This window comes from Lycorma delicatula, chromosome 10 (genome assembly GCF_047948215.1).
Source record: "Lycorma delicatula isolate Av1 chromosome 10, ASM4794821v1, whole genome shotgun sequence".
Lineage (NCBI taxonomy): Eukaryota > Metazoa > Arthropoda > Insecta > Hemiptera > Fulgoridae > Lycorma > Lycorma delicatula.
Window position 1 is genome coordinate 53,533,599 of NC_134464.1, and position 26,674 is coordinate 53,560,272.

The 26,674-nt window shown below is 29.4% G+C and overlaps 1 protein-coding gene across 2 annotated transcripts in view; it reads right to left on the reverse strand.

The window, feature by feature from the left end:
• Positions 1–308: 308 nt before the first annotated feature.
• The window catches only part of LOC142331469 (uncharacterized), a 118,254-nt gene continuing 91,888 nt past the window's right edge, over positions 309–26,674 (reverse strand). The window contains exons 7-9 of one of the 2 annotated variants that reach the window (XM_075377404.1): positions 25,188–25,313; positions 20,289–20,435; positions 309–680 (exon numbers count right to left, since the gene is read on the reverse strand). In XM_075377404.1, coding sequence (XP_075233519.1) covers positions 661–680; positions 20,289–20,435; positions 25,188–25,313 — 293 coding nt within the window. In that variant the 3' untranslated portion in view covers positions 309–660. Of the gene's footprint in view, positions 681–19,865; positions 20,436–25,187; positions 25,314–26,674 lie in introns of those variants that run through there. The other variant, XM_075377403.1, reaches the window with a different exon arrangement.

A 26,674-nucleotide genomic window follows, 5' to 3' on the forward strand; every position in this document is an offset into this window, starting at 1 on the left:
ACATAATTTAGTACAGTACCCTTATTTTTTATAAACTTCTTAAGTATAAAAATTATTATTAATATAAATAGGAAATAAAATATCACATAATCTATTAAGAACTAGGTACTGCATTAGATACAACTTAATAATAACAATAAAAAATACAAAAATAATAAATATATTCCTAAAAAACTACATTATTAATCCTACAATATACCTTTCTAAAAATAGAAAACACCACTCTGAACAAACAGAAACTAGAAATTTTATGGCATGTTAATTAAAAAATTTTATTAAATTTATTACATGAAATACTTTAAAGCCCGCTCTGAAAATTGTAATAAAATATAACATTATGCTGTGAAGAAGTATAATTTATTTATAAATAAATCATTAACGGTGTCATTACAAACAATCATTGACTGTATAAAAATTTCATTAAATATTTGTAAATTCTGAATATAATAAAGATAATAATTTTACTTCTCTATCATAGATTGCTACTATTGTTTGCTGCACCACTGTTCTTTTAATTCATAATTTATTTTTTAATCTGAAATTATTTTCTCAATTTCACATGCTTAATTATAAACTTCATATATTGTATCTTCCCTTTAAGTTTTTATTCTATATTTCCTTAGCTGAGAGATCAGGATAATCGGTTCCATAAATAAAACATTAAATGACAAATGAAATCTCTAAAAAAAAAAAACAAACATTAACCAGATTTTCCAGACTAAAATTAATTACAGTTATTTTATTTACTTATATTAATACAACAGAATGAAATATGTTTATATAAAATTTCACATCTATGAATTATTGGTCAGTTTTTACAGGTACAGTAATCTTACTTAAAGTTAAGTATATATGAAAATTAGCAATGAAGATTAATCCATCTCAAATATATTAGGTTAATCATTTTACATTTTAATTAAGCATCACAATAATAAATAAGATCACAACTGTAACAGCTTTATATACTTTTTAAACCCTGGCTAATAAAATCATTTTTCTTTGGCGCCTTACACTGTCTTTGATATTATACCATTAAGATATTTTTACAGCCATATTATATTACTGATTCTGATAATGAATACTCTGTCAATAAAAATCGTCTGTACAATGATTTATAACTCAGGATCATAGATCCTTTTTAAACAAGATGTTGCTACTACTTTAATCTTCAGTTGGATGTAACACCTCATTATTTTGAATTATATCAAATAATATGTATTTCAGATATTATTCAAATCGTTTAGAAAAAATATTACTGTATTTTACAATTTTACAAGGTGAGGCATAGAAGATGACTACTTTTGAAGTCAGCAGCAATAGTTTTTTAGGTTGTTTTCTTTTCATTGTATTTGTGTTTTTTAATTTTTTAATAAGAGTAAGTCTATTTTTTTTTATCTGTGATGATTGTTATTAAATTTATTTAAAACTATAGACTCTTGAAATGATAAACTAAACCAAACTTTTTTAAAAAACTTACTTTAAAACACCCTTGTAAATATCTTAAATGACTGTTGCTGCTGTTCTCATTGTTAGGTCACGAGATTTTATTATTGATTTTAATTGGGCAGACATATGCTTTGAAATGTTATTAAGAAATCTGAATTTTTTAATTTAGTATATCATAATTAAATGTTTATATATTTTTTAAGGTTCGATGCAATAAGATTCACTTTTTTATAACATTCTTGAACATAATGAAACATGTAAACATACATAACAACAAAATGAAAGACAGCATTCAAAACAAACGTTTTACAGACATGATTTAACATTCTTTCAGACCGTCTAGTATGGTCTAAGGGCTACTGAAAATGTTTTGAAGAAGTTATTAAAAATGCTGTATTCATAAAATTTAATTTGGTTTGTTATTTTTTAAGTAAAATGAAAGTTCGGCAATCAGTTTAACAACACTGCATGGTGGTTGAATCATGGGACCGGTTCCAATTACAAAATACATAAGAAATAGATTGTTGCAGTAGTTATACAAAAAGGAGTGAACCACTGAATAATGCTCTCATCTCCTAAGATTATTGGATGCATAAAACTGCTTTACTGCAATGTCCAATTCGTTAAATAAGACTAGCATACACATTAAATTTATATAACTATAGTCATCACTGAACCTTCATGAACATCTTGTTTTTCATCCTAAAAAATCCAAATTACCTAATAACAAACTGGTTTGAGAAATTAAATCATTAACATTTTTTGGCATGAAATGCAGAAGTTAATCTTCACAAAAACATTGATAATAAACACCTGTTTATTAATACAAGGTGAGGTTAATTTTTTCACTTCTCAGTTTTTGTTAAAAGTAGAACATTTTATGTCAAATAAAATTTCAGAATATTCATATGAATGATGATTGTATTAAGCGGAAATAAATTTTTGGTATACTGTTAAAGCAGGTGGCATCATAGACTGCCTGTTTTTCCATGAATAAAATAAACACTCAATCTGTTTTTTTGGAAATTGTGAGGAAGTATTTTTTATAAATGACAGGGGAGATCTTTTTCTGTCTTAAAATGATTTCTCTCTTACACCCTTCATATACTTCTCACGAAAAATTTCCACCTACCTACTCCAACAGGTATTAACAAAAATCTTTCCCTAAAAATCCGATATATTTTAATAATATTAATATATATAATGGCAGTAGTCAAAGTGAGCATAATCTTTTTAAAATATATGGTGATTCCTCCTCCTCAAAGATTTTTAATCACACTAACATTAAGATTTTGGATATGGATATTCAATGCCTAAGACATGAGTCACAAAATTTTGCACATTTTTCAGAACATTGACCCAACACACAAAAACTTCTGGGATCGGTAATTTCAAACTTACTGAAGCTTTTTTAGAGGTTTTTTTTTGTTAAAGACTATTGTTTTTAGTAAAGTTTAAAATTACCATATCTGCAGAAGAAATTAATTTCAGATGCTGTGCAATTCATGGCCTCATTTAAAGTTGACATATTGATGATAATTTTTAGACCTCCTAGTTCTTTTGAAACCTTTCTATATAAACTACTGGAAACTATTTTTAAAATTCCTTAAATGTCACAGTGTGTGATGATTTTAATGTTAACTTTCAAAGCAAATCTAGTCTTGTGATGGATGAACTCGAATTGAATTAACAAGTATAAGTATTTTAAACTGCCAGCGAAATAGAATTACAAGGACTTCAGCCACCTGTGTAGACATATGTTTATAAATTTACTATAAGTATTTTCAACCCTTTTGTCCAGATTATCATTTTTCAGATTGTAATTTTCAAATTGCAATAACATTATTTATTAATGAAAATGTGCAATGAGAAAATGATTACTTTTATTCTTTCAAAAAGGCGATTGATAAAGATTCAATTAGAAATTACGCTAAAGTTTTTTGTATTGCTAAAAGTTGATATGATAGTTTAATATCTAATTGAAACAATCATGTGATTGTTTGTTTTCATACATCTAAATCATGTGGGCAGTTTTCAAGAGTGAAAGCAGATTTGGAAATAAAGTAGGTCAGATAACTTCACCAAAATTAACAAAGAAATCAACTTCTGTTAGCTCAGCCTCATACGGATAGCAAAGAAATTTAAATATTTCTTTTCATCATTTCAAACCACAATACTGATCCATTTTAAATAGAACTATTCAACCTGAACAGGTTCATTGATAAATCAGTATTTTTATTTGGAAAGGTTTGAGCCTTAATTTACAAAATTATAGGCCAATTTCATTGTCTGTTTTTTTTTAAAGAATAGAGTGATTCAGGGCAACAGGATATTTCGAAAATGAAATATTCTATAGAAAAATTATATTACATTAATTTATTTACACAGAAAGTAGTAGGGGTTTTCTATTTTATTTAAATGGAAAAAACATGGTATTTATGAATATAAGAGGGTAAATCAAATATAAACCAGAATTTTTGTTTTATAATTTATTGAAGGAGAATAAAAATATGTACTCCCAATATTATTTTTCTACACAATTCCCTCTTTTGAAAACATTTTTTCCAGTGGATAGGTAGCTTTTTGATCCCACTATTGTAAAACGAAGGTGGGCTTGACATCAATCAATTGCGCATGAACGTGTCAACAGCAGCATTGTCTTCAAATTTCTGTCCTCCAAGTGTTTCTTTTAGTGATCCAAACAAATGATAATCGCAGGGCGATAAGACCAGACTGTATGGAGGGTGCTCCAGTGTAGTCCAGAATAAGGATGCGATTTTATCTTGAGTTTGAGCCGTGGTATGGGATCGAGTGTTGTTGTGAAGCAGAATGACATTTCGAATTGGAAATTGATGTCTTTTTTGATGATATGTGAGTTTTGCTTTGCCTAAACGTTGGCAGTAGTATGCAGAATTCATTGTATGACATTCATGGAGAAAATTAACACGCAAAACTCCTTTGAAATCAAAAAAAATATTGTGGCCAGAATCTTTCCAGCTGACAGTTGAGTTTTGGCTTTAATGGGTGCAGTTTCTCTCTTTACTTGCCTGTTCTGATTCTGGGAAGTAATGGTCCACCCAAGCTTCACTGCAGCTCATGATTTAATGCAAAAAAGATTCTCCTTCGGCTTGGTAACGACTCGGCAACCGCTAGCCGATAGAGCTTCTAACCTTGGTTGAGCAGACGAGGGACCTATTGTACTGCCACCTTTTAAATCCAATATTGCCAGTTATTGCCTGAGCACTGCCATGGCTTATTCTGATCTCAGAAGCAATTTCTGCAATTGTTAATCAATGGTCGTTCTCAATAAGGTGACTAACCATGAGAACATTTTTAACAGTAGCACTTGTCCTTGGACATCATTGGTGACTTTCATTTTCAACTAGTTTTTGTCCTTCCTAAAACTACTTATGCCAATCAAACACTGGAGTCTTTTTAAGTGTGTTGTCTCTGAACTGTGCCTGAAGTCTTCGCAATATATTTCGGATGGTTTCACACCCTCTGCCATGAGAAATTTAATAATAATAATAATAATATGTTGTGCAATGTGAAATGATACCTCATGCTCCGACATTGTGATACTAACTAGAAAAAATAGTGAGTTTGCTTTCTAAGAGTGGGATCCCCTCCACGCATCCCTACCTACAACACTGAGAAGCTACGCATCCCTACGTACAACATTGAGAAGCCATGCCTCGCTCCATTTGCCATGCGTCAACAAAAAAAATTCTGGTTTATATTTGATTCACCCTCATATACACAAATCTATTTTTTAAACAGCACACACTGCAGGTGAGCTTTGACATTCATAGAGTACCTAGTGAAACTCTGTGTGATATATGCAAACATTTCAACATGAATTTCAGCAATTGCTGTTTGGATCTTGACTTTTAATTCTTCTATTGTAGTAGGTCAACTACTATACATTTTGATTTTAAGGTGCCTCCCAGAAGAAGAAATTATACAATGACAAATCAGGTAACCTGGGAGAAATGGAATGTTAAAATTCCTCAAAATTAGATGGTTACCGATCAATTAGCCTAGAGCAACCATCAATATTCTTTCTATATATGTTGTTTACATTTTGAAATGAGGGCCTAATTTTATGTCAGAGTTCTTATCAAATGGTGAAATTTCAAATGTTTTTATTCATTTGGTTAAGGTATAAATTTAACAAAGCTCTTACCTATGATCACAAAAAAGCACAATAAAAATATTAAAAATTAAACTTTCAAATAAAGATAATGAAAAACAAGACCACAAAAATAAAAACCAGTAAGTATGCAATCATTTTTTTATTTAATATTTGAAAAATGCTGAATGGGCTAGAATATTAATTTAATGAAAATACTATGTTAGTAGTAGAACCAAATGTTTAGAAAAAGGAGACCTATAAAACATTAGCAATCTATGTAGAAAAGGTAAAATTCAATGGATTGAGGAAAAAAGCTGCATCAATTTTTTAGATCTAAGTAAAAAAAAGAAGAGATATCTAGGCAAGTTGATCATGTGACTTTTGAACATCTATAAAAATTGGAGAAAATGCATAAATAAATGTAGCCAAAAACTAATTTAAATTATATCTTATGCATTGGTAAAAATAAGTTTGAGATAAAGAAATAGTTATGAAATCATATACAATTATGGGCTCACCTCTCATTTTGATGAAATTTGGAATATATCTTATTTAGGATGAACCATTGTTACAATTGAAATTTCATAAAAATGCCTTTCACCTGAGTTACATCCCTCGTAAATTACACAGTACTATTATAAAAAATTTTGTAATTTAGTACAGTACAAGTGTAATAATGTAATGTTTGTAAGTAATTATGGACCCATCCTAACAATCTGCCAATTTAATATTTAAGTCAATTAGATGAGGTTAGCAAGCGAAGCGAGTGTCAGGATATGTTGATGTCATAAGAAGTTCAGTACACTGAATTGTTATACCTAACTTAACTTTAGCCTTGACCTAAACCTAACTATTCAATAAAATTCTTCTTAAACCAAGTTGCTTACTTTGTAAATAATGTATATTTCAGATTTACCAAAACCTGTTAAGTTAAGCCTTAAGCTTAACCTAACCTAATTTAGTCTTAAATAACTCTAATCTCATTCTTAACTTAATTTCACTGAAACTAAATTATCATCTTTAGCATTCTCCTCAAGCATCATATACAAATAAATTAATTTTCATGAAAAAAGCAATGCTTAGAGTACTTCAGGCATTGTCAACAATGCTATTGACAATAGCATTGTATAAGACAATGATATTGCCTAGGCATTGTCATTTCAGCCGATAACAAATATATACTAAATGCTTGCAATGCCAAATAACTTTAAAAAAATGGAATTTTACAATACTGTAATACTGTAGTAGTAATAATAAAAATTTACATTTTACGAATTCGACAGAGATAATTTTCATTAATTAAATAGAAAACTGCAGACTAATAACTACTTGTTTATCTTAGTAACATAAAACCAATTTTATTACAATTTGATTATTTATAATTTACAACTACTAATTAATTCTAAAAAAAATATTATCTAATCACTAACCATAATTATTTTATTTAATCTTAATTACAATAAACTAACTAATAGTTCTATAAAAAATAAAATACATAATTGCCATTTTATTTTGATATTTTATATATACACATTCATTTTTTTTTCAATTTAACTATCAGTCTTAACAGAAAGACTATAATGAACATAAGGACTTTATTTGATTATCTGCATAATAAAATTTAAGGTACTGAAAAGTTTGATCATTAATCCTTTTTTTACATACATCTATGAAAGTTTTCCCAACGCTGCTCTTTAAATACTGTTAAAGAAAAAAACTTTCTGATCTTTTTTTATAGCCTGTTTCTGGAAATATTTAAATTCAATTGATTAAACAATATTTTCTCTGTTCCCCATTTATCATAAGTAAATAAATCTTTTATAATGGTTGTAATATACATTATATAGATCTCATCAGGAATGGATAGATACCAGACTCTATAGATAAAAAAAGAAACTCTCCTGAACTTGGGTGAATCAAGGGAAACCACGGTAAAAACTGAGAGCAGCATAATAAGATGCACAATTAACATGAAATAAAAAAGAAAAAAATGTTTTAATTTAAAATATAAATTATATTACATATGTGAAGGTAATCAAATTATCAAAATAAATTTATTATTAAATTAAAAATTAAATTATTTGTCAATTTACAAAATAAATTACAATTTAGAAGGATTAATAACATTTTAATAATTAACAAAAATTCATTGATAGAATAATCTAGTATTAATGTAAAAGAAAATAATTTTTTTCATTTAAAAGAAATTTATTATTGAACCATTTTATAATGGGGAATAAATATTACAACAGCAAACAAAATATACTGGAAGTTGCAGATTATATATTTTAGGGAGTAAAATTATAAAGAATGGTGAAAGTAAAATAGAGATTAAAAGGACTACAAGAGCAAGGAGAGTTTCTACACACAAAAACATCTGCTAACATCTATTATAAATATAAAAATAGAATCTTCTTAATATCAGTGTGAAGCACTTTATAGTAGTAGTGGATCTTGGACACCAGAATAAATAGAAAGGAAAAGAACTGATGCCTTTGAAATGCAGTGTTAGAGGAAAATTAGTCCTGTAAAAAAACAAACAAACTAGCTTCCAGGTCTGATTAATTTTGTGATCAGGGATTTTCAGAAGACAATGGTTGGAATTTATAAAACATATAGATGAGATTGCAGGATGTAGTAATAATGTTGAAGTTAAAAGTATAGCACAGATTAGAAAGGAACACAAAATAACATCAAACTGACCGATGGGTTAAAATAAAACTCTTCTGACCTGTTAGATTAATTATTTTTTGGACACTTAAGAGAAGAAAGATGTCAATAAAATCTGATTTATAAAAAAATACGTACTTTTTTAAATTTAATGTATTTAAAATGAGTTTCTTAAATTTGTAATACTCTGTAAATTTCTATTAACTTTTACAAATAGTTAAATTGTGTAAAACATTTTGATGAAAATTTTTTTTCAATTTTAAGACTATCGTTAAATATGAAATTCTTACTTTTCGTCAATTATTTTAAAAACTGCTTTGCGATCAGTATATCATGTACATCTGTAAACTACATATTTCTATATCAATATACCAAAATCCATAATTTGGACAAGAACGTTGTTATGATATTTAGTCTATAATAAAGTAGTTCACTAATTCAAATTCAATTAAATAAAGAATTTCTTCAAACCACACTTAATTGACTGTTTTACTGCTATATTTTTCGTTCTTAAGATTTAAGTAACCCAAAAGAGTCAATAATATTGGTTTAAATGAAACTAGGTAAACAACAGAACTGGACACTATAGAACTAAATTATAAAAATTAATATTTTTTAAGAAAACTAATTTTCAAACTTTTCAGCATATCTGCGTATGATAATTACAATAATATTATATAAATTGAACAAATTTAATTTAGTATTATTGAACAAATCAATTCTAAATAAAATTAAATGCAGTTATGTTCAATAACTTATAAAAAAGTACATTAATCAGTCTAATTGTTATACATAATATACCTAACATCTAATTCAAACAGTTTAATTTTATAACTAAATCACTTAATTAAATCATTTTATTACTAAAAAAATGTGACAGTAAATAATAAGAAATACTAAGAATGCCATTTTAATTATAGAAAAATCGGTAATTTCAAAAGGAACCATATAAAATTACAGCAAATAAAAGATAAAGTGATTAATCTTCTATTGTTTTTGGCTACAATCAACTGATTTTCATCATTTACTGCCCTGATTCATTTGTTTTGAAAGTCATCATCACTATGTGCGACCTCTAATGATGGCCCTTTGTGGAGAAAATATTTTGAATTACTTTGCATTTGAAGAAATAGAAACTTTTCACTCGTATATGCTCATTACATTTTTGAAATTGAATTTATGTTGTTGATCGGGTGTATAAAAAGGGTTATAATATTTTGATATTACATATGCTTATTGTTCACTAGTTGAAAAGATACAAATAAGGAATAAATAAAAATAAATATTTTGATATAGTTTCAGAATTAATTGAGTGGTCCTTCTGACATCTGAAAATATAAAATATCCAAATTTATTTCTAAGAGAAAGCCAGTGGATTAAACATGAATACCAAATTTTATTAAAATACTACAATTTGTTCTTGAAATATACATATAGAAAACTAAATGTTTCTGGATGTAGATGATTTTTTATTATACATAAAATTATATAACAGACTCAAAATATCATTTGCTAGTTGGAAGATTTACCAGATAAGAAGTAAATTTAAATTTATTAATTTGAGGATCTAATACATCTGGTAAAATTATAAAATAGATTTAAATAAAATCTAGTCAATTGCAATAGATAAATAATCATAAGACTACAAATAAATAACAGGTAATGACTATCTGATCTGCAGTTTTATTAAATTAAAGGAAATTGCTGCTATATCAACACAAATTTTTGTTTAAGTTTAAAATATTCATTAAAAGACTGAAGGTGGGACTTATCAAAATACTGATGTTTGATGCTTTCCCCACTACTTAAGAGAGAAAAAAAAAGTTGCGACTGCTTTTCTCATCGATGCATTGATGTCATAACTACTGTCATACACTGTTTGATTCTAAGTTCAGATTAACAGTAATTACATTCTAATTGATTTTGCTGTCGTCAATTATAATATAAAATAACCTTCCTTGATTTACCAGGAACAACATGATACATGATAGCAACATTTCTTCCGCATTTTAAATGGTGTACTTTGCAATGAGAAGTATTTATTTATATATTATTTTATGAGAACTGTAAACAATCTACCCATAAAAACTAACCTCACAATAAACATGTAATAAAATCAAATTAAAAATATCAGTCGATCAAACAATATGTTAGATCAGGTAAATTAAAAATCAAATTATAACTTCTTAAAAAACAAAAAATTAAAAAACCTACAAATTATTTTCAGAATTAAAATAATGATTAACATTAATAAATTAATTTCTAAATTAAATTATTAATGGCTGAGTAATCCCAGTAATAAATTTTATAAGTGATCATCTTACACATCATCTTACACATATGTACTCCATAAATCTTATCACAAAATAATAAAAGAAATTGCAAATTTTAAATAATTAAAAAAACACATTTTCATATTTATACATGGTTTCTAATGAATGATTTTATCACTGTTTTTTTTCTTCAATTATTGTAATAAATTACCTAATAGGAATAAAAAGAATGTTAGAGATACTAATAATAAAAGAATAAATTCATAAAATACTTTGTGTGATAAAACATATTCAACCTCAAAATCTTTATTCCAAGGAAAGTGTCAAAAATTATTTTTTATTGATATAAAACATTTCTGTCTAAAAAAAATTGTATATAAAGGACTTAATTTATTTATGTACACAGTAACAACAGGCTTACAACCTCTTACTGTTACTAGAAGATAAATGAATTTTGTAGCATGTGAAAAATGCTATCCCTGATTGGGATTTGAACCTGGGACCTCCGGATGAAAGGCAGAGATAAGACACTACTCCGCCACTGAGATCAGCTAGCATTTTTCCTTAGTCTCTCATCATGAAAAAAAATCCAATTATTTCTAGCAATAAAAATATAATGTTGTACATGAATATAATAATATACATGATGGTATTGTTTGAAGATGCTTCCTATTCTGTAAACATCTTGAATATTATAATCTAACAATTACATAATAAGATGGACTAAATTGATCAAGATAAAAATGCCATCTAGGACAGAGATATGCCATCTCAGATCAACATATATATATATATATATATATTATCTACAGAGCTATACTTCATCTGTAGTTGGAGACACTGCATGACAATAAACTAAGCGAGTCGAAGACAAATATGTAGAGAATGGGAAGCCTTAGTAATATTAGTGCTGTGCAACAGAAATGGAATATCATTTTGATTTATTCAGAAAAAAACATCCAAAACCATGTGGAAAGCCTATGAGAATATATTTTTATTTTTTGCAGATCATTTGTACGATTCAAAAGCATTAACAAAACATTTTAAGATTAAGTTAGGTCCAGATATTTCCTACACAGAGGAACTTGTTTCCAAAGCTATAGAACAGATTCAGGAGAAGATCAGTGGGGAATATGAGAATGATTGCAAATGATTATGGGGTTAATGAAGACAATCTGTAAATCTTAAAAGAATATTATCAATGAAACGTTACAGACAAGAAGGTTGCTTTCAAGTTTGTGCTGCATTCCTTGTCAGATGATGAAAAAGATGATTGTGTAGAACACACATCCTTCACTGTTTTCATTATGATCCTGTAATTAAATGTCAGTGCTGAATGGAAATCACCAGAATAACTGAAAGGCACAAAAACTTGTCTTCAAAAGTCAAAGAAAATGGCGATGTTTATATGTATTATGACAACAAAGTATTATTCACAACAAATTTGTCTCTGAAGGGAAAATTGTCTCTGGTATTTCTATTTCAGATTTTTGAAACATTTATAGAAGAAAATTCATACAACTGGCCCGATCACTCGGCACCGTACACTCCTTCCTGCTTTATGATGGCAATACATTGGTTCACTGGATAACAGTCATAAGGAATTTTTAGCATGAAAACAGTGAAAATGCTTAAGCATCCACCTACCCTACATATTTTCCTCCTTATGAAAACTTTTTGTTTTCAAAATTAAATTTACAGTTGATATCAAAAAGACACACTTTAAGACTTTTGATGATGTTGAAGACATCTAATGAAATGTGATATCAAATCAAGGACAAACCAAATGAAGACTTCAGACATTATATAAATCATTTGATCCTGTCACTTGCTGCAACAATATAAGGTTTACTTTTGAATAAAATACATTTTGATTTAATTCAATGATTTCTGCCTCATTATTTAATTTTAAAATTGGGTATTAGTCAGTTTGAGTTGTTTTGATACAGGGTTTTTAAGGTTTATCTTAAAAAGGAAAAAAATAATAGTTTTAAAAAGTAAAACAAATTATAACCCTTGGAATGCATAATGGTATAATAATGAATTTTTTAGGAGGTACACAGTATCCAAACTATTAAGATTTGATTGATGAAAGTGGAAAGGGTGATACATTTTGATGTTTATGGGATTCTATATAAGATACCAGTCATATTGTTTCAGTAAAAAAATGAAAGAAAAACAATTTATGGTATAGAAAATGCCAGACAAGAATTCTAATGGCTTTATGCAACAATAAACTGAAAGTTTACAAAATAAAAGCTGACACCACAGTTGCAGGACTTTCCCATCACACAGCTACAGCCACATTCCAGTAAAGTCCTACAACTGTGGGTTGTTTCTGATGTAGAGCTTACACAAACAACTTAATTTAAAATATTTATAATTTTATTTTAAATATAATATTTTTTTGTTTATTTAATTCAATTATTCTAACTAAAGCGCGCACGCATACTGTATTTAATTTGCGTGGGTATGGTAATACTAGCAGCGATGGTCGGCACTGAGTAAACTAATGTAATTTCACAACTTACATAGAACAAATTTTACTTATACGGTTGGCAGACTGGTATAACTGTGAGGCTTAATGCACCAGGTACCAAGTCAATCTGGCAATCGAGTTCAAGACCCAGCCAGACTGAGTTACTTTTTTACACTTTGAATATTTATATAATTATGATTTCCACTTACCAACATTCATAAATAGAAAATATGTTCAAGCATTTTCAGAGATTATTACTCCATCCTCAGGAACAATGATAATATACTTAATTATAATGAAAATATGAATAATTCTAATTAAATCTTAAAATAAATATAACAATTGATCGTCAAGGAGTTAAAATAATGAAATTATATGTTTATTACTCATATGTCATTAAGATCACATGTGACCTTCTTACTGTTATATTTATTTTAAAATTTATTTCATTAAAATTACTGATATGTGAAGTAAACATTTATGAAGTACATTAACATTGTTCCTGAGGATGGAGTAGTAATCTCTGAAAGTGCTTGAACATGTTTTCTATTTAGGCATATTGGTAAGTGGAAAACCATAATTATATAAATATTTATATATTGTTACCAACGGGGCATGCTAACCTGTGATGTCACAACATAGCAGCATTTTTTGGGGTGGGGTGAGATTTTGCAAATATTGTTATTTTCTAATTGTTAACAAATGTGCCTAAGGAAAATACGACCTTGATTAGGTGAAATCTCGAGATACCGAGGGAGACCTTGCTCTACAGCCTCACCCCCTTGACCTTTTACATTGAAAATTTAATCAGATCAATGCCTCATATATAGAAGTAATCTGACAAAGTTTGGTCAATATCGCTCCAGTAGTTCTGGAGGTAAAGGTGATTTAGAGGCAAACACCAAACACAGATACATATGAAACATTAACATCTGAAAAATTCTCATCTGGTTTTTGGGTTCCTTAGGTGTCAAAACATCAAGATCCAGTAAAAACCTCATATGCCCAAACTGTCGACCTGAGACCGTTCCTGAGATGTGTAGTTAATTGAAATCCCCAACCACCAATTAATACCAGTGTCCACGATCTAGCATATACTTTCTTTTCTAGAGCTATCAAGACACGAAAGTAAAAGAAATATGACTGCAATCTGGTAATAAAGGTTCTGAACTACCTCCAAAATAATTATTATTACGTTCACAGAATTCTGTTTTAGAGTTTAAACCAAGCACCATTCCTAAATAATGTATTCAGTATTTCATAATAAGACTATGACCACAAAGATTTTTATGCTTTTGTTACTTCTGTTTACCTTTTTTTTGTTGAGTGATTTTCGGTCTGTCGTTGCTAAATCCCTCTGAAGTTATGTTGTGCTGTTAGTAATTGTGCTTTAACAGCACAATTACTAAAGCACAATTACTAACAGTAATTGACACCTAAGTCATTTTTAGTTTTACAGCAAGAGGCTAGGTCTGCTAAAGATACATAGTAACATATTAAACAATAACAAATCAGGTCCCAAAGTTTGAAAAACTATTTAAAATCATCTGAATACATACAAATAAATAAAACTAAAATTCTTACGTATTAAGAAGCAATAATTAATTTTCTATTAAGGTTTCGGTAGCTGCTACATAAATGTTTAACTGTCAAATATCATAAAACTGTAGTTTTGAGACAGTGTATAGTTCCACAGTTATTTTAAAAATACTAGACAATTATTGTAAGAGCCACACCTACGATGTTTATATATGTTATAAAAAGGTATACATAGAACATCAGCACTTATGATACATTTCATACTAACAAGTGAAATAAATAAATAACACAGGTTTAAAGTTAACAGAGTTCCAGTTTACATTATTCAATTGTGTTCATTTTTTCTACCTTTCTTGGCTGAAATATAAAATTTATTTGGGATAAAGCAATAGAGTGCTACATTTAAGACTGTGATCTGGCCAGTAAAAAAGTCATGATAAAATGTAATTAAGATTAATATTTATAAAAAATTTATCCTCTTAATTTACTTACATTTTTAAATGGAAGAAGCAACTCCTTGATATTCTACTAAAATCTGTCATAAAAATTCTATTCAGGGATTTCAAAGCTAAATTTAAAAAAATACTGCTTTCAAAATAATTCTCTATTATTTTAAAATAATACTAGGTAAAATGGAATCTACTTCTTAATCTCAATAGATATCTACTAAAACTTAATATTAAAAAAAGAAAAATCTTCATGCTCTTTAATAACATTATTCAAATTTCTAGAAAGATATGTAATTTCATAAATATAAACAATGCTTGGATTTATGCATCTTAATAGATATATTTAATTTAATTAAACCTTCTTTAAATATTAAATATATTTCAATGTTAAAAAACAATGCAGCACTTGCATCCTAGCAGCAGAATTATCCTCCCCTGTATTAAGCATTTTGTAGAAATTTCTATTTCATCAGAATATCTAACGTGAAAATTAAATTGAAACCATAATTAAAATATTAAAAATGTAGATAGGTAAGTTTATCATCTCAGTTGTTGAGATTTATTTTATATCAGCTTAATTTCATAATCATAGATTTAATTTAATTTCCGGATAAAATGTTCTGTTGAAGCAGAGATCTCTTAAATGTGAGAGAAAAAATAAATCATTAATGGAAAAATTATTTTAAGAAATGGAACAAAAACAGCAGTATTTTCCAAAACAGAGAGACAGATAAAACTTATCTTAAGTACTCTCAAATAATACAAATTATAGACCAATAATTATAAAAGAGAATTGTAGAATTATAGACCCATAATGAGAAAACAAAGCTAGATTAATATTTTATGACTACAACTGGCAGGCTAGCTGTATATGTGAAAAGTTTATATAAAGCTTTTGACCTTCAACAAAATTTTTTCAATAAATTAAATAAAATTACTTACATACTGAGGAAAATGTTAACATGTTGAAAAATATTAAAAATTAACTGGATTTTCATCGATCCACTTTGAACATTCAGTCGGCTAAGTATATAGAACAAGATTATTATTTAGATATAAAGGTAAATAATGACAAAATGATATTCCAGATAAGTTTCTTTTTGGAACAGAATTTTTCAACGAGGACATTAACGTATAATTTTACTTGTGAAAAAACCTAACTTAAAACCAATTTTCATGATTCTTTATACATTTATACGACAATTTTCAGCAGGAAGAACCTTATCAATAGGATCTTAAAAATTCAGCAAGATCTTATTTAAGGAACAATTGAAGGTAATCACAAAAAATCTATACACAAGTAAAAATGATTAAGAAATCTAGCTCTTTCTATTTTTAAATATATATTTTTATTATTTGAAAATTTAAATAACCAAATTGTGATAAGTTAAATACTTCTTTATTTTTTTTTTTTTTTTGTCTTCAGTCATTTGACTGGTTTGATGCAGCTCTCCAAGATTCCCTATCTAGTGCTAGTCGTTTCATTTCAGTATACCCTCTACATCCTACATCCCCAACAATTTGTTTTACATACTCCAAACGTGGCCTGCCTACACAATTTTTTCCTTCTACCTGTCCTTCTAATATTAAAGCGACTATTCCAGGATGCCTTAGTATGTGGCCTATAAGTCTGTCTCTTCTTTTAACTATATTTTTCCAAATGCTTCTTTCTTCATCTATTTGCCGCAATACCTCTTCATTTGTCACTTTATCCACCCATCTGATTTTTAACATTCTCCTATAGCACAACATTTCAAAAGCTTCTAATCTTTTCTTCTCAGATACTCCGATTGTCCAAGTTTCACTTCCATATAAAGCGACACTCCAAACATACACTTTCAAAAATCTTTTCCTGACATTTAAATTAATTTTTGATGTAAACAAATTATATTTCTTACTGAAGGCTAGTTTAGCTTGTGCTATTCGGCATTTTATATTGCTCCTGCTTCGTCCATCTTTAGTAATTTTACTTCGCAAATAACAAAATTCTTCTACCTCCATAATCTTTTCTCCTCCTATTTTCACATTCAGCGGTCCATCTTTGTTATTTCTACTACATTTCATTACTTTTGTTTTCTTCTTGTTTATTTTCATGAGATAGTTCTTGCGTAGGACTTCATCTATGCCGTTCATTGTTTCTTCTAAATCCTTTTTACTCTCGGCTAGAATTACTATATCATCAGCAAATCGTAGCATCTTTATCTTTTCACCTTGTACTGTTACTCCGAATCTAAATTGTTCTTTAACATCATTAACTGCTAGTTCCATGTAAAGATTAAAAAGTAACGGAGATAGGGAACATCCTTGTCGGACTCCCTTTCTTATTAGGGCTTCTTTCTTATGTTCTTCAATTGTTATTGTTGCTGTTTGGTTCCTGTACATGTTAGCAATTGTTCTTCTATCTCTGTATTTAAACCCTAATTTTTTTAAAATGCTGAACATTTTATTCCAGTCTACGTTATCGAAAGCCTTTTCTAGGTCTATAAATGCCAAGTATGTTAGTTTGTTTTTCTTTAATCTTCCTTCTACTATTAATCTGAGGCCTAAAATTGCTTCCCTTGTCCCTATACTTTTCCTGAAACCAAATTGGTCTTCTCCTAACACTTCTTCCACTCTCCTCTCAATTCTTCTGTATAAAATTCTAGTTAAGATTTTTGATGCATGACTAGTTAAACTAATTGTTCTGTATTCTTCACATTTATCTGCCCCTGCTTTCTTTGGTATCATAACTATAACACTTTTTTTGAAGTCTGATGGAAATTCCCCATTTTCATAAATATTACACACCAGTTTGTATAATCTATCAATCGCTTCCTCACCTGCACTGCGCAGTAATTCTACAGGTATTCCGTCTATTCCAGGAGCCTTTCTGCCATTTAAATCTTTTAATGCTCTCTTAAATTCAGATCTCAGTATTGTTTCTCCCATTTCATCCTCCTCAACTTCCTCTTCTTCCTCTATAACACCATTTTCTAATTCATTTCCTCCGTATAACTCTTCAATATATTCCACCCATCTATCGACTTTACCTTTCGTATTATATATTGGTGTACCATCTTTGTTTAACACATTATTAGATTTTAATTTATGTACCCCAAAATTTTCCTTAACTTTCCTGTATGCTACGTCTATTTTACCAATGTTCATTTCTCTTTCCACTTCTGAACACTTTTCTTTAATCCACTCTTCTTTCACCAGTTTGCACTTCCTGTTTATAGCATTTCTTAATTTCCGATAGTTCCTTTTACTTTCTTCATCACTAGCATTCTTATATTTTCTACGTTCATCCATCAGCTGCAATATATCGTCTGAAACCCAAGGTTTTCTACCGGTTCTCTTTATTCCGCCTAAGTTTGCTTCTGCTGATTTAAGAATTTCCTTTTTAACATTCTCCCATTCTTCTTCTACATTTTCTACCTTATCTTTTTTACTCAGACCTCTTGCGATGTCCTCCTCAAAAATCTTCTTTACCTCCTCTTCCTCAAGCTTCTCTAAATTCCACCGATTCATCTGACACCTTTTCTTCAGGTTTTTAAACCCCAATCTACATTTCATTATCACGAAATTATGATCGCTATCAATGTCTGCTCCAGGGTAAGTTTTGCAGTCAACGAGTTGATTTCTAAATCTTTGCTTAACCATGATATAATCTATCTGATACCTTCCAGTATCGCCTGGCTTTTTCCAAGTGTATATTCTTCTATTATGATTTTTAAATTGGGTGTTGGCAATTACTAAATTATACTTTGTGCAAAATTCTATAAGTCGGTCCCCTCTTTCATTCCTTTTGCCCAGCCCGTATTCACCCACTATATTTCTTTCCTTGCCTTTTCCAATGCTTGCATTCCAATCTCCAACTATTATTAAATTTTCATCTCCTTTTACGTGTTTAATTGCTTCATCAATCTCTTCGTATACACACTCTACCTCATCATCATCATGGGCGCTTGTAGGCATATAGACGTTAACAATCGTTGTCGGTTTAGGTTTTGATTTTATCCTTATTACAATGATTCTATCGCTATGCGTTTTGAAATACTCCACTCTCCTCCCTATCTTCTTGTTCATCACGAAACCTACTCCTGCCTGCCCATTATTTGACGCTGAGTTAATTACTCTAAAATCACCTGACCAAAAGTCGCCTTCCTCTTCCCACCGAACCTCACTAATTCCTACTATATCCACATTTGTCCTACCCATTTCCCTTTTTAAATTTTCTAGCCTACCAACCTTTTTCAAGCTTCTAACATTCCACGCTCCGACTCGTAGAATGTTATTTTTTAATTTTCTGGAGACCCCTTCCTTAGTAGTCCCCACCCGGAGATCCGAACGGGGGACTATTTTACCTCCGGAATATTTTACCAAGGAAGGCGCCTCCATTATTGCTATGTGAAAATGCAGAGCCACATTTTCTTGGAAAAAAAGCAGCTGTAGTTTTCCATTGCTTTCAGCTGCGCAGTACTCAGAGGACTGAGTGATGTTGATACGGCCGTTTAAGTCGTCCTGACTCACGCCCCTAACAACTACTGAAAGAGCTGCTGCCCTCTTTCAGGAATCATTCCTTAGTCTGGCTCTCAACAGATACCTCTCCGATATGGTTGCACCTTCGGTCCAGCTACTCTGTATCCCTGAGCACTCAAGCCCCCTCACCAACGGCAAGGTCTCATGATTCATAGAGGAGGACTTCTTTATTATAATAAATTAATTATCACTGAATATAAACTTTATCTATTACACATAAAAAAATAATAAAAATGTATAAAGACAATATATTTAAACAAAGTATTACAAAAGAACTACACGTACAACAAAATATATTTTTTTTATAATCCCTTTCAATTAAATTGTTATAATAAAAAGACTACCCTTACATAAAAAAATAAAAAAAAAGGTCCAAAAATAAATAAAACCTGAGTAAATAAAAAAAAAAAAATAAAATTAAGATTGAACGATTCCTAATTAATCATTTAAGTTCATTATTTCACCTTTGGCTAATTAGTAACAACTAGATTATTTGAGTAAATATACACATAAACAAATATATATTCTTTTTTTACTGGAATCACAGATACTAAGTAGTATAATAATATTTACGAGATCAAAATACTAATATTTGGCTAAATTTATAGAGTAGTAATTTGTTAATAATGACTAGTAAAAATATGATTACATAAAATAGTATCGATTATCTAAATAATAATTATTAATATTCTACAAACTACAATGAAGTTGGAATAATTAACAATATAGTAAATTTTTAATAAATGGCTAGTGAGTAGTCGGTACATGCGGCTTACTAGTTTTAGTTAACCAGTCACGTAATCCTCGTGTTCGATCGGCGATATCAGCAGTTTGTGCTCTAATATAATACTGATCCGTAATCATTTTGGATGAATCAGTTGGATGATAATCGTAAAGCTGCAATGGAGGTGGTGGACTCAACTCTAAAAAAAAATTACACAAAACCATTAATAAGCGACTAAAAGTATATATAACATTTTAACTGAAAAACTGAGTTACAGAAAACTGTGTTCCAGATGGGTACCTAAAATGTTGACAGAAACAAACAAAGAAAACAGTCTTGCTGTAGCTCAAACATTTTTGAGACGCTATGAAAATGATGGTGATGATTTATAGAAATACGTTACCAGCGATGAAACGTGGATATCTTATTCAAATCTTGAGACAAAGCAGCAATCAATGCTATGGCAGCATTCATCATCCCCAAAACCCAAAAAGTTTAAGCAAGAAAGTTCAATGAAAAAGCTTACGCCTACTATGGTTTTTTAGGACGCTGATTGCATTTCTTGAACGTAGAACAACTGTTCCACTGAACTGATGTGTACTGTGAGATGCTTACAAAACTTAGATGTTCAATTCAAAACAAAAGGCGTGGAAAGCTAACCGATGGGATTTTGTTTCTACACAATGACGCCCAATCTCACATGGTAAACAAAACCACTGAACAATTTGATGATTTTGTTGGAAAATTTTCAAACATCTGCCCTACAGTCTGGATCTTGCACAGAGTGATTATTACCTTTTTCTCCATTTAAAACAATGGCTTGCATCGCAGAAGTTTGAAGATGATGAGGAATTGCGACACAGAGTAATTAATTGGTTTAAATCACAGGCAGGAGAATTCTTCAGTAATGGAATAATGAAGCTGGTAAGTCAATATAAAAAATGTACTGCAGTGAATGGTGAATATGTAGAAAAATAGCATATATATAAATATATAAGTTTATTTTGTTATAATAAAGTTTTTTTCTATTTCGACTAGAAGACTTAGAAGACTAGAAGAGGTAAGTTTATGATAGTCTTAGAAAGATCCGAATAGGTTGATAGATAATTTATTACGACATCCAGTTTCAGCTAATTTGGGTCCAAAGGGATGTATAATGCGTACACGTTATAGAGGAAGAGAAAGGTTGGCATTTAAAAAAACAGCTGATATATATTAATTATATTGAAGTGAAAAGATCAACAAAGAACAGAAAGTAATGAAAACCAAAAACTACAAAAAAAAAGTGTCTTATGGTTTATAAGCTTGGAGGAACTTAGTATAAGTGGAGAGAAATGTTGAGAAAAGGAAGGCTTTAAGAGCAATGGAAACAATAAGAAAACTTATTGGAGAATAAGTGGAAATGATAAAACAGCATGATTTATACATGACCTCAAATCACAAACAATTCCTCAGTAAGATGCCAAGAGATCACCCAAGAATATATTTCATGGAAAAATAAAGGCTTGAAAAAAGGGAGAATGACAACATGGGAGAAGATATCAACAAATTATGAGGGAGGCAAAAATTCATCAAGTAATGTCAATTTAGAGAATACAGTAAATAGAGAATAGAGTAACTGCAACAGTCCTTCTCTTCTCTTCATCAAATCTACAACAAGCATGAACTACAACTTTTATATTGGAAAATTTTTTTTTAACCCCCAACTCACCAAAATCAACCATTCACAACCCCCACTCATGCATTTACTTTTTTTTAATGTTTATTATAAGCCCCTTTACCATTTCCACTTATAAAAGTCTAGGTAATAAAATTTTTTTTCGTTCTAAATGAGTTATTTTGATCGGTCTAAATGTTACAAAATATTTTTCTAATACTATATAATTGAGCTGCTTGATACAGTTCTTCAGAGAGGAATCTTTGATTACAAAATAGCATCTATTTAAACCATTTTTTTTTAATAAATTACATTTAACATGTTAATAGAGCCTTCTCTAGCTTGACACAAAGCAACTATTCCATACTTATAATTGAGGGATCAAGATGTATATTCTTCACAGATAACAAAGACAATCAAAAGAAAAATTTTAGGTTTTTTTTTAATATCGTCACTACTCTAATAAATATTTTCAACAGGAGACACTTAAAATATTTATCAGGAGATATTGCTTTGTGTGATTGCATGGTGCCAGCCATTTTATTATTATTCAGATCATTATTTATTTTTTTACCCAATCTTTTTGTAAAATTTAAATCATCTGATTCAACATTATTGATAATGTAATTTTTGAAAATTCAATCTCTTTGATAAATTGTTAATTAAATTAGTTACTCTGACTGATAACTCAATTTCTTTCTTTAAATTTTAAAACTGAGTTTTATATCAATCAAAATTCCAGTAATTTTGCTTATTTCATTATTAAATAAGTACTTTCTTAATCGAGAAAAATTTATTTTATTAGCAATGATTTTCTGTGGTATTATTTTACCTTTTGCACTAAAAGGCAATTTATATCGTGCATTGGAGATTACAGTAAGGCAAGTAAAACCAGTAAATAATATTCAAGGTCAATAAACAAATAGAAATGGTTGTAAGTAAATAGCAAACTGTATTTAATAGTTCATATAAATTCATAGTTTTCTTATAAAAGCCTTGCTAATTTTTGCACAGAAATGCATGAAACTTTCAGGAAATCAGCATTAATACCAACAGAACACACTGGAGCAGTTTCGTTTTTTCACTTCACAGTCAACGCAAAAAAAAATACCCTTAACAGTAAAAGGAAACAGCCCAACTAAATAGTGATACACAAGCAGCCTACAACACAGCCAAAACATACTGCAATGAAAATGACCTACTCTTAAATGCGAAAAAATTGTATATGTACTCTATAATCTAGAACGAAAGGCTCAGGAAAGACTACAGAGCTCAAGGCTCTTTCAGAACACACAACTAAATATCTTGATAGTTCCCACACAGAGAGTCATGATTCAACAAATTAAAAACAATCAAGTGCCTGGCAGGCCTTGACTACCAGGAGAGTTGCAGGACAGCTTTCAAGGAGCTTAGATACTAACAGTGGTGCCATTATGTACCAGTGATGTTGTACTAGATACCATCTCCACAGAACAGGTTCAGAGATGCCCATCACCCTCAACACATGCAACTCAACAAAATTTATGCTGCCATACACTGCCTGAGCCTCTACTCCAAGTACAAGGGAGTACTATACACAACCTGCCAGATGACATGAAAAATTAAGCACCAAAGACATTCAAGAACAAGCTACACCAATGGCTAAAACAGAAACCCTTTTACACAGAGGGTGTTTCTAAACTGGAGAAGTGGTTTTTGAATTCTACACATGTATTTATAGTTGCACCCTTTTAACTGTACAACTGTATATCTTTGATGCTATTTCTACACTCTACATTTATGAAAATAAAGAATCGAATCACATTAATAGATGATGTTCTCCCTATCACAGTCAGCATCCAACTCAATGATAACTCTTTTAACATTATCAGTTTTCTCTATATTTTATGTTTCTATTCTTACACAACTGCATGCTTATTTACTTCTCTGTTTAGTGATTGTAAACGTCCTGAAAATTTAACTTTCTAAATTCAAAAATTTTATGTTCATAACAAAAAAAGAACATATAAAAATAAATTAAAACATTTAACCATTAGATAAAAAAATTTGTATGTTTACATTTTTTCAAGTATTAATAAATTACCTATAAATTTAAACTGTCTAAATTTTACAATGTTTTGTTTGATCTCTGGCGGTATGAAATGCATGACATCACACAATCCTTACAGGGCTCCAGTACTGGAGTTATTGTTCCTGTTAAATTATACATATTAATATATACTTTTACAGAAAATTAATCTTTAATCTTTGCTTGAATTTATTTACATTTTAAAGAGTTTTAAGTACTATGATTATAGGCCATTAAATATCAGAAAACTTACAAAGATGGAAACTGAGAGATGTATGCCATAAGTAAGGGCAAGGTGCTAATAAAAAGTAATCAGCAACAGTATGATTGCCCAAGTGCAACAGATTCAATCAATCAAATTGGTATCTATCAAATGTCATGTTAGTAATTAATTGTAATTTGCTTTCCTGTGAGAGTAATGCTATCTTAACTTTAAACAAATCAACTGGTTAAGAACTCAAATTTTTTCAGAATCTCAAAGCTAAAAGTCTTAAATACTGTCAAATTTTACATTGAATGTCAGAGATTTTTGAGTCTAAAGTAATACTGAAAGGAAAATAAAGTGGAAATGTTGTAAGGTTAGCAAAGCCCTTCATTTGAGAATGAATGAATGAATGATGATGAAAGAAGAAGAGGGCCTGAGGAAAGAAACTGTTGAACAAATGAATCAAAAGTTCAAGAACACTGATGAATCAAATTTAATTTCCAGACATTTTACAAAGAACAGTACACAAAATTGCTATTAAATAACTGAGATACTATACATTATGTACAAAGGGGTTCCATAATGTTACTGGTCATGCATAACAGTCAAAAGATGTTATTTGACCATTTTGAAACTTTGGACCAAAGTGAGAAATTGAGATACAATCTTTTTTTTTAAGATTTTTATTAAAATATGGAGTTTTCTATACAGTGAAGTACATAGTAAATTTCTTTGTTTTGTTTATTTTCATTTATGTATCTTTTAACAACCTATTTTTGAGTTTATCCAAGCTTTTGCAGATTTATTCAGTATTTCTGACTGTTTAATTACACTTAAAGACATTTTTGCAGTTTCGAGGACAGCTAACAAAGCTGATGACAACTAAGGTATATTATAAGGTATGACAACTACGGTATATTATTGTTGTTAAACTATAAAAATAAGTTACTGTCATCGGAAGTTTTGTTTGTAGGAATATCATAAAAAAACCCATTATTAAAAATAGTTATTACACATTTACCTGGAATCTGCTGCTTTCCAAGAATTGTCCATATTTCTCTAATTTCACAATTAATGTTTTCAAGACTCTGCAGAACATTAAATGATGCATCAGTCCAATAACATTGAGGACGGCTGTTTATTTTGGCTAAAAAAAGGAATGATATAAAATTAATTTAAAAAAAATATATATACACACACACCAAATGTGATAAAAAAGTAATCAGAATTTTTTAGTCTTGTGTGCTACATTTTTTCAATTGAGTTTGTATTTTTCTTATGCAGTGGCAGGACTGTCTACAATGTACATCAATATTTTTGGTCATATTAGATACTTAAAATTTGGGAATTGAGTAATTATTTTATCACAAGTGGTGATTTATTTTGTTTAAATGACAAAGGAAAGGATCTGCTTTAAAAAAAAAGAAAAGTGCACCGAAGTGGTGATGAAGCACTGAAGGCTTTTGGCTGATGATTTTACGTCGGCACCAAGGATTTATGAGTGATACAAATGGTTTTAAGGTGACTGAAAACGACAAAGTGGTTGGATCCTAACACATCAACAACCAATAAAAGACATTGTAGTCAATAATTGTGGAATCACTGTTAAAGAAGCTGCTGAAGAGGTGTGACTCTTACATAATTTTGACTGACATTTTGGGTATCAGAAGCGGCAAAAGTTTTCCCAAATCTGTTGAATTTTTAACAAAAGCAACATCACCCAACAATAGCTGACATCATTAATGACTCAGAATCTGACTCAAATGTGTCATTATAACAGGTGATGAAATGTGGATGTACTATTACAATATTGAAAGGAAGGTCCAATTATCCCAATGGTAGCTTCCTGATGAACCAAGACAGAAAAAATCACTCCAAGTTTAATCAAATGTTGGGGTTCTCTTACTATTTTTTTTTTTTTTTTTTTTTTTTTTATACAATGGCATCATTATGAATTTTTTTACTATAAGGTTGTACAGTCAACAAATAGTATTACTTTGCAAATTTACATGAGGCAGTCAGGCAGTCTAAAGAAAACAACCATGAATGTAAGCAAACAATTCTTGGTTTTTGCACCACAATAATGTTCCAGCTCACATTTCACTATTAATTTGTGATTATTTAGCAAAAAATAACTCTATACTGATGCTGCAACTTTCATATTTTTCAGACACAGTTTATTTTATTAAAACTATATTCAATAAAAATGTTTTACATTATATTTTTTTCAATATATTTATCTTTAGTGGTTACACATTTTTCAAAGTAATGAAATTTTTGAAACATTCCTGGAACTGATTCTTAGAAAAATCCTTAGTTGCTTTATTAATTCACTGATATAAACTATCTGCTTGCATTGCTTTCCTTATAGTGTTATTTTAAATGGGGAGAAAAGTAGAAATCAAGTAGTATTGAGTCAGGAAAGTTCGAGGGGACAATCCATGCTACATTGCATAATGATATATCTACATGTAAAACAACCTGCATGTTTGTTTTCATTTCAGAATG